The sequence below is a fragment of the Scleropages formosus genome, chromosome 16 (assembly GCF_900964775.1).
Source record: "Scleropages formosus chromosome 16, fSclFor1.1, whole genome shotgun sequence".
In the NCBI taxonomy this organism is placed as follows: Eukaryota; Metazoa; Chordata; class Actinopteri; order Osteoglossiformes; family Osteoglossidae; genus Scleropages; species Scleropages formosus.
The window spans coordinates 17,085,743-17,100,402 of record NC_041821.1 but is presented as its reverse complement, the minus strand read 5'-3'; the positions used below and the strand labels follow the sequence as shown (position 1 = coordinate 17,100,402).

Below are 14,660 nucleotides of genomic sequence, written 5' to 3'. Positions count from 1 at the left end.
AAAATGATTCCCTCTTCAGGAAAACCCAATGCACTGATTTGTCGATGGATTTCACAAAGCCCCTAGAGGCTGACTATCCTGTTGTCAGTGTTGTAAGCTGCTGAGTGTCATAGCCAACACACAAGACCACTAGAGCAACGTAAAGGCATACCAAATACTGTGGGAGCCTCTCTCTGGATATTCAGTATGTTCAAGTAAATACATAGACTGCTGATTTGTATATTGTTAAGAGAAGTTTCTTGAAGCTCTGAAGCTTCGAGTTGCAGAATTTATGCCAACAGTTCATTTTTTTTAAATGAAATTCTGCATGAAAATACCAAATAAAATGTATGAAAAATACATTTAGAAAAATGTTTTCACAGTTTTTTTGGATCAGAGGTATAAGATGTTATGCTCCTAATATCCTGTGTTATGAACGTTCAAGTACAAAAATTTTGTTTATCTATTTTGACTGTATTTCTTTGTTTGTTGTGAAGCAAATGTGACCTGTAATCTGTGTCCAGTCGTTAGTAAAACATAGCCAGAGTCAGAATGTGGGACCAGATTAATTTAGCTCACCTCCCCAGTGTTTACATTTTGTATCTAGTATTTCTGAGTTTCCGTAATCAGTTGCAAAATGGGGAATGCTGTATTTGTTTATAGAGTAAATCATTCAAAATTCAGCAGAAAACAAGAATTTATGGAGATGATATTTTTATTTTCAGTCATTTTAAATTAGTTTTAATGTAGTTCAAAGTTAATAAAAATGTCAAAAGTTTTACAGTGTACTTTTTATTTATTTTGGCAAAACATATGCTTCTTATGACTGTTGACCAAGGTCCTGACATCACTTTGGAGGAATTTTGGCACACATCTTTGTGCAGAACTGCTTTAGCTCAGCAACATTGGCAGTTCTTTGAGCGTGAATAGCCCTTTTCAGGTCTTGCCACAATTTTAAGGACTTTGACTAAGCCTTTACACGTATAATATTGCTTTTTTCAGTCATTCAGTGTTGACTTGCTTGTATGTTTGGGATTAGTTTTGCTGCAAGAACAAGTTGCACTTTGGTGTCAGGTAACAGGCTAGTGGCCTCACATTCCCATTTACAATTTTCTCATACAAAGAGGAATTACTTGAGTGAGAGCAAGGCACTCAGGTCCTCTGGCTAGACCATCATACTAAACATCTCCAGACCATCATACTGCCACCACCATGCTTGATTGATGGTAGAGTTTCCTTACTCTGAAATGCTCTAGTTGGTTTTTACAAGATGTACTGAAACCAAAAAGATATACTTTTGATTCATTAGTCCACAGATCATGCTTCCAGAAGTAATGAGAGACATTGAGTCACTTCTTGGCAAACTGTAGAATAGAAAAGTCTGGTACATTTCATTACATGTGCCTTTTTAATGATTTCACTTCCCTTTGTAGGTGCACATGGGCAGTTTATTGAATTTCTTCACTCCATTAACAGCATTCATCCACCTCTGGAAAATCAGTGGAATTGGGAGTCCACAGAAACAATGGCGACTGGAACCCTAAAACACATTGTAAGGGAGTCAGTTTAGTGGTAACATGAATGAGGGACTTCTGTGTGTATTCTGCCTAAGAGAGTACCAGCTCCAGACAGCCTAATTCTGGGTACAGTAGCTGCTGAAGTACTTTTCGTTCTCCTGGTTAAGCTACTCAGCTTACTTGTTTGTCTGAGGTCATGATAGACCATATAAGAGATGCTGTAACAAGTGCCTCCATTCCTCAAGTGCTAGCTTTATTTCTGCAATTTCTCCATTGCTGACAATCTAATTCTATTCACTGGAAGACAATTTACAGGAAGAAGAGGCATAAGAGAACAATTGAGGAAGGGTAACATGGCAATGTCATCAAAACTGCTCCTATTTCCACCTCAGGTACATCTACTTGCATTATGAAGGACAAGATATAGGATGAGGTTATTTTAATATAGAAAATACTCCTTCAGTTCAAAAACTCCTTCAAAAACTTAATGAGCTCCAAAAGTCCAGTGAAGCTTCTTGAGGCTATGGCCAGGACACTACTGCTGATATCTTGCTGGGATCCTCTATCCCAAATGGACTGAGCACAAAACCTTAGAAGGAGATTTTCGACCAATAAAATTAGCACTTCTCCCCTTTTATGAACAATTTGTTTTTATGCAGGCATCACAGTATCCATCTTACATTGTCTCTCTGGGGAAGGGTGTAACTGAACAATTCAGGATATTTCCTATATATGTATACTAACAAAAATCATGTTTATGAGTACTTAGTTCACAGAGGCTTAACAGACAGATGACGCATTCACCAGGGCAAAAGGTATTATGGGGTACTCATAGTTCCTTCTAATAGTGCTTAAAGCAGTCTTCTATTTATCTCCATCATAAATTCTTATTGGGTTGTAAGCACTCCTGAGATGTCACTCACCTGATATAATGGTGCTGTTATAAGGGGTAAAGAGTGGTGGTTTTTGACTTGTGTTCACACACACACACACACACACACACACATTTTCAGAACCGCTTGTCCCATATGGGGTCACGGGGAGCCGGAGCCTACCCAGCAACACAGGGCGTAAGGCCGGAGGGGGAGGGGACACACCCAGGACGGGACGCCAGTCCGCCGCAAGGCACCCCAAGCAGGACTCGAACCCCAGACCCACCGAGAGCAGGACCCAGTCCAACCCACTGCACCACCACACTTGTGTTCAAATCCTTCTAATTAGCTGAGACCTCCATTCAAGTAGACAAACTCCTCCATGTCCTCCAATGACCTGCCATTTATAGTGACTGGTATGCTGGTTGTGGCGTTCTTCCTCATGACCTGTATCTTTCTGGTGTTGACCTTGAGTCCAGTGGTGCTAGCAGTCTTGCTGAGGCTCTGTCTTCTGCTGGATGTCTTGGTACCTGTTTGACAGTAGCCCTAGGTCGTCCTCATAGTTCAGGTGCTCCAAGACTGCGGTCATGGTCCACTGTAATGCCTGTCGCCTTCCCTGGATGATGATTTCCGGAAGTCAGCCGATTGCCAAGAATAGCATCGGTGACAGGATACAGCCCTGCTTGACTGTGGTGTCCATCTTGAATAACTTTGTCAGCTTGTTGTTGTGTATGACCCGGCACTCAGCATTCTCATAGAGGGACTGGATGATGTTGACCAGTTTCTGGGGAATGCTGTAGTGTCGGAAAACCTTCCAGAGTGAGGCACGGTGCAGGCTGTCAAATGCCTTTTCAAAGTCAACAAACACCATGTAGAGTGAGCAGTTCCATTCGTAAGAATGCTCAAGAATTTGGCAGAGGAGGAAGATGTGGTCAGTCCAAGAACTCCCCTTCCTGAAGCCAGTTTGTTCTTGACATAGTACAGTGTACATGATGCACTGAAGACTTATAAGGCTGAAGACCTTGCTGGTGAAAGACAGTAGGGTGATGCCTCTCCAGTTGTTGCAGTCCCAAGGTCTCTCTTCTTTGGCAGTTTAACAATGATGCTGATTCTCCAGTCATCAGGGGTTCCTCCTTGTCCCAGATGTCTTGTAGGATGTGCTGGAGAATGCGTGTCTCCTGCTCTTCTGCCTTCAGCATCTCGGCACACACACCATCATCTCCTGGAGCTTTTTTATTCTTCAGCTTGCAGATGGCTTCCTTGACCTCCTGGAGTGTGATGTCTCCCATGCTGATGTCCAAGTCTACTTCTACATTAATGATGTTAGCGAGTGCTGGTGGGCCTGGCTGGCTCAGTATCCCCTGGAAATGCTCTCTCCACCTCTCTAGCTTGGCTAGTTCTTCTGTGATGGGTGTTCCATCCTCAGCCTTTACTGGGAGATCCTGGTTCTGTCCTCGGTTGACCTGTAGTTTCTTCGTGATCAGGTAGACTGTCTTCATGTCCTTCTATTTGGTGGCAGCCTCAGCTTCTTGAGTAAGTCTCTCTGTGTACCACCTTTTATCTTTCCTCACTGCCATCTTGACTTCTCTGTCTCTCTCTGTACTTTGCTGCTAACCTTTCCTTCAGCCTGGGTGAATTGGAATCCAGGAGGTACAGTTCTTTAACTGCATCCTCTCCTCTGTGGCCTTCCATGTGTCAACAGATATCCATTCAGATTTAATGCTCTTCCAGTAGCCTATGGTCTCTTTTGTTGCTTCAGTCATAGCTTTGTTGAAACTATCAATGGTCAGCGCTGTTTTGTCTTGGAGGATGCTGAATCAGCTTTGCCACCAGTAGATTGTGGTCACTACCAATGTCAGCGTGCCGCATCACTCATACATCCTGTAGGGTGTGTCTCCACTTGTTGTTGATGAGGATGTGGTCAATCTGGCTTTGTGGTCTCCCGTTAGGAGATGTACAAGTCAGCTTGTGAATGGTCTTGATCTGTTCTTGACATGCTTCTTGCTGAGGATGACGGCAACTCCTTGGTAGTTGTTATTTTGTCTTTCTGACCAAATAATGACTTCACAAGTGTTTTACTTTCTACTTCCCTGTTCCTGTCCATCTTGACTCCATCACTCCAAGCAAGCTCAAGCTGTAACTGTTCATCTCCTTCACTGTTTGAGCCAACTTCAAATATTCAACTCTTATCTGTTGTTTTGGTGTCAGGAGGTCCACTGTTGGACAAAAGACATTATTCCTTAGCATCAAACACATAAGAACGTCATGATACTAAAAGAGGCAATAGCAACTGAGAAGTGAGGGAGGATAGCTTGGGAGAACCACTCAAAGATTGTCTGAGCGCTCCTCAAATAATTATTGTGGGCATTTAATGCATACATGGTCTCTTTCCCCACAATAGAGGCAGAGTCCATCTTTGTTACATTGTTGTGTCTCTACAGGATTGAGCTGTCATCTCCTAACCTACACTGGTGTGTCAATAGCCCCTAACAGGAGCTCTGGGTGAGTGTGCTTTGCAGTCCCCATTTTCTGGTTCTTTCTCCAAGGAAATTATCCAGACAAATTGCTCACTAGATGAACTGGTTGTGTCCAATCCCCATCCAGACAGAACAATTCAAGTTTATTGAAACTAGACATGAGAACTGCTTTGTTCCATTCACTGGTAGCAGCCACAATTTAAAGCTCAAGTGCATACTCAGCTGTAGTTCAATTCCCCAGGCATATGGTCAGAAGAGGCATCTCCTGCAATCCATTGTCCTACTGGATAGTCAAAGACCTCCATCAAGTGGTCTATGAATCAACTGTAGCATGTATTTCCTTGCTTGGTGCTAACCTTCTTTTTCTTCTTCTTATGCCTTCCACCCCTCCTGGGGCATAGGCTGCCAACAAGGGTTCTCCAAGCATCCCTAAGAGCTGAGATGTCATGAAGTTTCCTTGTTTCTGTAGCTGACAAGATTTTTACGGTGTGGGGTAGCTAGCCTCACGCCCAACTCTCCTCCTTTCTCAGCCTGGCTTGGGACTGTCTTTGGCAGAGTTTTGGTGCAAATCACCTGTGCCAAATCAATTCTGTAGGATTCTGGCAAGAGCAAAAAAGTAGAGCCTTTAAGGAGGAAACATTATGGGGCTATGGCCAGGACATAGTGAGTTGAAGGAGGATTCCCTGATACTGATCTGGTGATCTATCATATTTTTCAGGAACAGCCAGCTGGACAGCTCTCTCATGTTCTGTCATATCTGAGAATGGGATGTGGATGTTCAGTGTGTATGCAGAACCAGCAGTGCTTGACACATTCCTGACAGGTCTGAAACATCTTGTCCACGGTGTCTGAGAAGTGTTGCAAGACCATTTGATGTCGGTCCAGGAGTTCTTTCTGTGCTTCAACAACGGTCTTTCATTATTCCATCTCTGCAGTACATCATACTGGGAGAATCTTCTGTTGCAATACTTGAAGGTGTGGTGAAGCACTGATCTTAATATCTGATCTGTGGTGAGTTATTTAGTGTGGGGTGAAAAGTGCTTCAGACACAATAATTCTTCACACAAGACATGATAAATGAGTGTGCTACAGGAACAGGGAACTTGAGGTACAACTGAATGCAAGGCTATGCAGAAACACTAAGAGCTGAAACAGATAGAGCTCTTCGACGTTCGTTCTATTGCGCTGTTCCCATTCCTCACCACAGGAAAGCTTCTGTTTAAAGCCAGTCCCGATTACACAACTGGGAATGCGAGGTTACCAAAAGGGGACCCCCTGGTGGTTACTGATGGGAATAATATAAAACTGAACTTACTGACATGTCAAGGAACTTCAGGCAGTTGCTATGACATTCTGTAACTTGGCTTTTGGAGGAAGGCTCTCATGGGTCGGTCAAATCTAAAGTACGCTTGATACAAGTTGGTAGAGATATAAAGAGAACATGAAAAAATTGTAAAAAGTATTGAATAATGTATATTAAATACTAATCATGGCTTTTGTATTTAAATATTCAAATAGTTTTATATTTTGTGTACAGGTCAATTTAAGTTTTTCAAAAGCTTGCATGATATACACCAGTGCGTTAATATGCAAGGTGCTGTTATAAAACAAGTGATGCATGTTTGCTTTTAGTATTATCCATTTTGCTAATGTTAATTGAAATTTTCCCCTGAGCCTTCCCCTTTAGGATTCAAATAGTGTTTCTCTTGCGGTTTAAAAGTCAGAGTCAGAAGAGGACCCTAAAGGCCCAAAAATTTACTATCGTCCACAATTGCTGATGCTGATGTGTCAGTGATGACGATGCACCATTTTTAATCATTGGGACAATAACATTTATTCATTTATCTAATGCTTTTCTCCAAAGCAACATACAAGATTTTATCCATTTATACAACTGGGTAACTTTTACTAGAGCAAAGTACGGTAAATACTTTGCTGAAAGGTGCTACAGCAAGAGGCAGGTTTCAAACCTGTGGTCTCTGAGTCCAGAGGCAGTAGTCTGACAACTATGCCACAATGAGCAGTAGAATGTAATAATTTTGTTATAACATATGTTATCACTGTCATGAAAAAAAAAAACCTTTTTATTTTGGTATTTCATTTCATCTTAGGTGACATTGTGAGCTGGTGGCAGATGTTGTATGACAAAGAGCTTTCAAGGGCCTGCCCCTGCCATAATAAAATAATGACAGCAAGCTGCAGACACTGAAGGGCCCATTACAAGGACCATAAAAGCAGCTTGCCTAATGACTTTGGATGCTGGCTTGGGAAATTTGGATTTTTGAGAGGGTGGCTGTTTTGTTGCTGGTCTGTCTGAAAGGCGGCTTTCCTTTATTTTGTAATAAAACAGTTTTGTTTAAATTCCTGCTGTCCTGTGTCTTGGTCCTGACCGTGCAGCCACCTCTGTCCCATAACCAGCCACAGATTGTATTCATGAACCTTACTATTCATCCAAGCTTGTATGATCATAGCACGTAAATGGTCCAGGGCGTTGGCTTTGGCTTTCAAGATAACAAAGATGACGATACAAGAAAAAGAATGCAACTGAAAGTAAGTAAGAATACAACACTGTCATCTTGACCATGACAACAACTGTCAATTCTGAAAATTCATTTTTTTGATGGGCAATATTGGCAAATTGACAAAAGTTGGCAATATTTCTACAATGTGACCAAGTACCGTTGCCAAAGAAAACTAATACCCAAAAAGGAATCCAGAGTTGTATGTTATCATACAGATCAAATGTTCATTCTTCTAGCAAAAGAGAACTCATCACTTACATCAACCATTTACTGTTTTTACAGAGGGAACTTCAGGTACAGATAATAGTAGCATTAAAAGTAGCAGACTTAGAATATGTTAATAGCCTGTCATTATCAAAATGCAGTGAAGTAGAACCCAGACAGGTTTTCAAGTATACCACATGACTGTGTATGAGCAAGGTGTTGCCATGGGCTCTATCAATCACACAGTTTCTTTCTCATTTGTATGTCTCTAGAAGAACTAGTGTAGGTGCTACTGTGGATGTGGGGAATCTGTTAGTGTGTCTTTAAACCATCAGAAAATGCCAAGCTGTGCAAAATTTGTAAATGAATTGTTTAGACTGAACCACTTCTAACAAAGCGAAAAACACAACCACATAAAAATAGGGTGAGTCTTGTTTAGTTCCCTCGGTACAACAATGATTGCATGAGGGAGCAGTCTGTTACGCAAAATACCTGCCAGTTTTTACACATATTCCACAAATAAATGTGAAAACCTTAAAGTGTAACTTGATTTTTTTTTTTTTTCAATCTTAAGAGATCATTTTTAAATATGATGTGTGCTATTTACTTCAGTCGCTTAGGGCATTTATAAGAAGTTCTTGTCTACTTCTGAGCTGGAATTAAGTGATCAATACTTGCACTTGCTTCCAGTTTCTTCTCCATTGTAATCAGCATCTTGACTCCATCCACCAGTAATTGCATTAGCTCAACTTCGGTGAAGCCAATGGTCTGAGCGTTTGTTACTGTACACACTCCACTGGATTCTGGAGACAAACAGTAGGCAAGAGATCACTTTACACCGGGTGACATGAATTTGTGCTTCTGGACATCTTTTACAGTACACATCCAGAGCTGAATGTAAAAGGCTGGCTGTTTTACAGTGTTGAACTTGCCCTAAACAACAACGTTAGTGACATCTTCTTAACACAAATAAAACTACATACCCATGAAAATGTCAATTATCTACGATCAAGAAGTTGGATTAAAGCAGATTGTGAAATAGTTAAAGTTGCTGCCCTGTACTTGAAGGAGCCTGGTCCAGATTTCCCTCCTGCTGTAGTACCCTTGAGCAAGGTGCTTATTGTAATTTATTCAATTAAAAAAAGCTTGCCTGTGTCAATAGGTAAATAAAAAAAAGTGGAAATAACATTGTATGTTGTTTTGGAAAAATACATCAGCTAAATAAATCAATGCATTATGCTTGTTCAGTCAGATTTTGCTGATTGCAGTACCACGGGTGTCCATGCGAACACGTAGTCTTTCCAAGATGTTCTCCAAGAGGCGGTGTTGGGCCATGTTGGGCAGCTTCACCCGAATGCTGGCCTTGAGACCGGTCCCCACCTCCGCTGGAGAGCTGACCACCCAGCCCAGATGCTCTTTCCATATGAACGAATGTCGCAGTGTCCTGTACACCGCTTCCACCTGGAGGTCAGGAGTAAAACACAGCCTTCGAAGGAATTTCTGTGGGAAGCTGAACAGTATGTGCCCCATGCCTTGCTGTTATTTCAAACAAGGAAGAAAGAGGCACTGCCAAAATGAACCACTGCATATTGCACTTTCCATCTCAGGTTTGTTTGACCTAATAAGTGTGTTCAGAATAGCGACTTATTATTATTATAATTATTGTTTCATCGCTTTCAGAATTTCCAACTTTAATGACAACAAACGTGAGGAATGTACAATGATGTAAAATGTACAATATGAACGATAAATTACTACTGTATTATTATAGCAGTTTCCATGCTACTGAGAACATTGTACACTGTATATTACCTTCAGTTCTTTCAAACCATTAGGGCATTTCTCTAACTCACTCTTTGGAGCTGCGTGCAAACAGTCTCAAATGCCTTTTTAATATTGGAGTCATCCTGCTTGGAGACAAACTGAAGATGGTCTTCAATGTTAATCCACACAACCAGGTTGTCATGTGTGCTCACCCTGTGCAGAAGATACCATCAGTAAAGTTGCTCAGTTTGTGGTCTGATGTTTATAAAATAATTTCGACGTAGCATCCCGGAAACCAGAGGTGACAACTGGGTAAAAAGTCAATTCACATGGTTATCTTCTCCTTCAAAAGTAAGTGAAGACATCAGTGAGGGATGTATGAGGGATGACTGAGGAGTTTAAAGACTGGCTGTAGCACATGTGTCCCACGTGTGCCGCAGCTGTGCAGTGGTGGGACGGTCAAGGTCAAGGCCGCGTGACCTTGCACCATTACTTGGACCGGTTTCTGTTCAGTCCATGGATCGTCACGCCCAGTTGTTCAACTTCTATTTTACAATGGTGGCTGTGAGTGATGTTTCTTCGACTGTACATCAGATATGTGTGGTTGAATTTTGTGTAAAGCCTGACAAAAGTGGTCAAGAGACTTTGGGAATGTTGATCGCACATATGAGACAGAGACAACGAGCAGGCAGAAGCACTCAGGTGGTGGATACATTTCGATGATGCTAAGATGAGACGGAGCTATAACATTCACTGCTACGGCCGCTGCCTTGAAGAAGATTTTGGAAAAGTTGCGGCTGCACAACTTCGAAAAGTTTTTGGAGCGCTTCAGCTAGTGTTTAGACGGTGAATGAACTGACCTTGGAAAAGAAAAGGTCCAAAACTCAGAAATCTTCACATGCAGAATGACAAGTATAGTCCAACACTTTACAGTGAAGCCTCGTGTTGGAAACTGACCAAACTGCGCGTGAGTCGGGCCAATCCCTAGCCATCCCTGTCCTCATCTGGAACTCGGAAGGCACCTTCAGGAGGAATCCGTTGTCCTGCTTCCTCTGGGACACTTCCTCCATGGAGTAGAGCTGACCTGGGAATTGTTCACCTAGCTGACAGAAGGCTGAAAAATGTTCAGTTATAATCTTCCATTTTAATGTGTGAAATGTGGTTTGATGCTATGAAGTTACTAACCCCGTTTGTACACCTTAACGCCGAGCACTGCGGGCTTCCCTTCAACGCAATCTGAATTCGACGCTGCGCCGAAGACACTGCTGTACCTTTTTTAGCCAGCGCAAGAAGCTGTCTTCGCTCTCCACGACTGCAGTGTGTGGGGAAGGAAAAGTCGTCCAGGCTCCGGCTGACACACACTTTGCAGCCCGCTACATATGCTGGGTCAAAGTCATCGCCACCCTACACACACACAAAAAGTGATCACGCTCATAAATTTGACACTCATCTGCTCGTATGCAACCACCTGTGTCTGAAGTGTCAGTCAGCCTTGGTCATTTTGGTGATCTCAAGTATTTTTTCTCAGTAGAGGTTCTCCTTTACCTTTAAAATGTTGTAGTTGAAATCACTTTCCTGGCGAGAGCTGGTGACCTTGTAGCCATGATAGGCTTCGATGATGCGGTCGAAGAAGTCGCAGAAGAGGACATAGGACTGCGCATCTCCAGCCACACAGCCTACAGCTTCTGGCCTCGAGGGCTTTCCTGGTTGAAACACACAGGAACTACCAGCGACATGACAAAGGAAACATTCTAGGTTTAATGGACATATAGTTAGCATTATGAATTGGTGCCCTATCACTTTGATAATATTTACTTCCAAAGCAACTTCCAATGAACTCTATGTAGTGTTACTATCGGCCCACACACCTTATTCACCAAGATAACTTACACTGCTAGATACACTACTTACAATGGGTCACTCATCCATACATCAGTGGAACACACTCTCTCTCTGTCACTCACACGCTATGGGTGAATCTGAACAGTATGTATTTGGACTGTGGGAGGAAACCAGAGCACACAGAGGAAACCCACGTAGACACGGGGAGGGCATGCAAACGCCATACAGATTAAACGGGGATCAAACCCACATCCTCTCACACGTATTACAGCTTGCCTTTCTGTCCAATATCTACATAACTAATTGGAGCATTAACTAATGAATCCTTATTAAAATGCCCAACAGTTTATTAAGAAGTTATTATAGAATTTAAAGCAAAGATGTGGAGGCACTAGCTAGAAGCTGAGATAATCTGAGTTATGGGAAAGAGGCACACATTGTAGTCAGCTACACCCCTTCTAACTGGCTGCTTCATCAGTCTTAGAGAGGAGCTGTTGACCACAAAACATCATCTTGTTGATACTACGGTTAGATGTGGGCGTCATCTGTGCCACTTTGTGTTTCCTGCCTTTTTAGCCTTACAGCACTACATCAAAATTGATTTAAAATGAGATATGAGCTAAAGCAGATCATTCAAAATAAGCAGATTCACTTAGAAAATTAAGTGAATACTTTTCATGGAATTAAAAAAAAATTCTAAATGATGCTGCTTCTTTCCTTAACAAAGAACTAGTATAAGAAATTTGTAATGTTACAATTACTGAATTGCAAGTTATGAAATTATTGAACATGTCAAAATGTGGAAGATAATACACATATTTCATGAAGTTCCGCATAAATAGGTAATAAGAGGTGAAAGTTTAGACTGATGCTGTTTCATTTAAGGCTCATTTAAATATTTTAAAAAGGACTGTAGTTATTTCCAATTGGTTTTACTTTATTATATTAGATAATCTGTTTTCCTGCAGCTAATTTGTGCCGTGAAATACTGAGCAAATAAGCCTCAAACAGTACATTTACAATAAGACATGTTGTTAAAGTGAGAACAGAGCTCAAGCTACGGTAAGAACTAAATGTAGGTACAAATAAACAATTTGGGAAAGGATACAGGTCCCCTCCCATGACTTACCCTGAATTTTTAAAAAATCCTGAATGTTTAACTATTACTCTACATGTTTAACTGCTCTATGTATAAATTCTACCTGGATCCTCGAGTCCTGGCCGTATGACATCATCAAAGATGACTCCACTCTCAGTGGCTCTGTTGAACTGCCGCTTGTACATGTCGAGGGTAAGGATGCGGCCCATGCAGGTGTAATTTCTGGCAAGGTTTGGGAACTCCTCCTTAGGAGACAGCCTCTTCAGGTTGAACAGGGTCATTGGGTCTCTGGGCATCCTGCTCTGGAACAGAAAGGATCACAAAGGAAATAAATCTCCTCATCACAGCATAAGATAACTGCTGTACCTAGTTTTAATGTTACAGTCTTGCAATTCCCTGGATATCTACTCAAATTTTCAATTCATTGTTGCGATACAATAGGTTACATACAGGACTGTCATGCGCTGTCTTGAAAAGAAGCGTAAATGTGCTGCATAAGACAAAATTATTTTCTGCTATGCTCTGGTTAAAACTAAATGTATAACTTTATAATACGTTCATAATGGATGTGAAAAACAAAATGAATAAATTTGATTTTTTAAAGACTGATAAGCGAGCATAAAATGCCAGTGAATGATGGCCGACCCTAATGACATTGAGAGAGTTGTTCATTTTGACTCCTCTGACGCCGAATCAAAGGGAAGTGAGGTGGATGCTTTTCAAGAGAACTGTAAATACTACCTTAGTAGTTCACTTTTTCACTTTATACAGACATGGTGCAATTCAAAAGGGATCCAACTCATTCTGATTATTATAAAATATTTTAATGGCCACTCCATAGAGGACAGTGTTATATACAGAACATATATAGTTATATAGGAAATGTGCATGCTCATAACTGCAAAGCTCCAGCTCAGCATGTAACAAGTTTTCGACACTAATATAAAATCCACACTGTGTGTGTGTGTGGTATGCGTATTGCAAAAATTATCCAGCCTTTAAGGACCTTTCAGTTATGCCTGAACTATCGGTAGTCATACATTTGTTAATGCATCATACACATCAAGGTTGCAAAGAAACACGTTTCATTAACTTAAAATGCTTAGTGCTCACCACTTAGGTATTGCAAAGTCGCTTTCAATTATTATCACAATTTTCTATCTTTTATTTTTTAAGTGCTATTCTTGCATTCTTATTAGTTTACATGCAACTGTTTACATACCTCCAGGACAGACTTGTATTTCACTTCCAATGGGTACTCAGCAGGAGCTAAAAGAGGGATCCAGCATTATTAGAAAAACTTAAGCAACCTTACATGAGTATTAGAACAATCAGCAGCATAACTCCAGAATTTCAGTGTTGTACACTTCACACAACAAACATCATGAAACTGGAACCAATCCACTGAAAGACTACTGTAAATGAACGTCACAAGTTTTGCTCATTCTACAGATGGAAACAAACATAAAAAACTCACGCTTTAACTTCCACATTCTTGTGAAATGTTCACGCTCAATAGTAGGGGCTCTTTGTGCAGAGATATTAATAGTGACTGAACATCTCAGATGACCACGTCCCGATTCCCTACTTGGCCAAAATAGTAGCCAAGGTTATACTGCAGTGTTAAAACAATGTGTCTATTTTTACGGTTCTATTTATATTTGCATTGTAATAATGCACACAAACTGAAACTCTGTGACAGGCCTTGTATTCAATACCTGTCCTGTGAAAGCTCCATGTTTAAACAAAAAGACACAAATTCCTTATTGTTAGCCTCTACATGTGTACCTGTATGGTATACCCAGACGCAACTTCATCGTGAGATAAATTCACATCCGAGGTTTGTCAGCTGTGGACGGCTCAGCATACGCAAGAAACCCCCTACCGTACATTGGAGATGTCTCTCAGAATGTGTCTAGACTGCTGAATCCATATAGGATACACGGGGCTCACAAAGTGTGTAGCACTCTATGAACTGCACTGCCATGATGAGAGTAGACCATTGGGGTCCTTAAAAAGAGGAATGTCATCTACATTACAATGCAGGAACTGTGAGTATCACTACGTGGGACAGACGGGCAGTAAACTTTCAGCTCAGGTGCACGAACATCGGCTGGCGGTGAGGAGACGTGAACCATCGGCACACATTTCGCGAAGACAACACTGGACACATCTTTGACTAGGACAGCTTGATAGAGTTTTTGGTATCCCGGTTCTCGGGACCATATTCAGTCAACCAACATGTGGATTTAGATGCTGTCTACGCTAATGGGGGTAAGGACCTCACACAGTGGGGTCTTAACGAGATTGAAATCTATAAAAAATCTCCAGAAAGCCAGAAACATGAACCGCAGAGTTTTAAGGTCAACCAGTCACAGCCTCCC

At 41.4% G+C, this 14,660-nt stretch overlaps 1 protein-coding gene across 1 annotated transcript; it reads right to left on the bottom strand.

Annotated features, from left to right (window-relative positions):
* Positions 1 to 8,213: 8,213 nt before the first annotated feature.
* LOC108933598 (creatine kinase, testis isozyme) lies at positions 8,214 to 14,424 on the bottom strand. Its single transcript, XM_018750776.2, has 9 exons — positions 14,385 to 14,424; positions 13,499 to 13,545; positions 12,380 to 12,578; positions 10,881 to 11,038; positions 10,607 to 10,739; positions 10,293 to 10,449; positions 9,425 to 9,548; positions 8,843 to 9,032; positions 8,214 to 8,374 (listed from the first exon to the last, which is right to left on the bottom strand). Exons 1-9 carry the CDS (start codon positions 14,422 to 14,424, stop codon positions 8,214 to 8,216), a joined length of 1,209 nt encoding a protein of 402 aa, XP_018606292.2.
* Between the last annotated feature and the right edge of the window lie 236 nt (positions 14,425 to 14,660).

What these genes read in the sequence shown, in the direction of transcription:
- LOC108933598 (XM_018750776.2), bottom strand. Translation starts at nt 14,424, where the DNA reads ATGTGTGCCGATGGTTCACGTCTCCTCACCGCCAGCCGAT. An exon ending in TCTCCTCACCGCCAGCCGAT is followed by an intron (nt 13,546 to 14,384) that starts GTTCGTGCACCT and finishes TCCCTCTTTTAG; the next exon opens with CTCCTGCTGAGTACCCATTG. An exon ending in CCCGACTCACGCGCAGTTTG is followed by an intron (nt 9,549 to 10,292) that starts GTCAGTTTCCAA and finishes TCTTCTGCACAG; the next exon opens with GGTGAGCACACATGACAACC.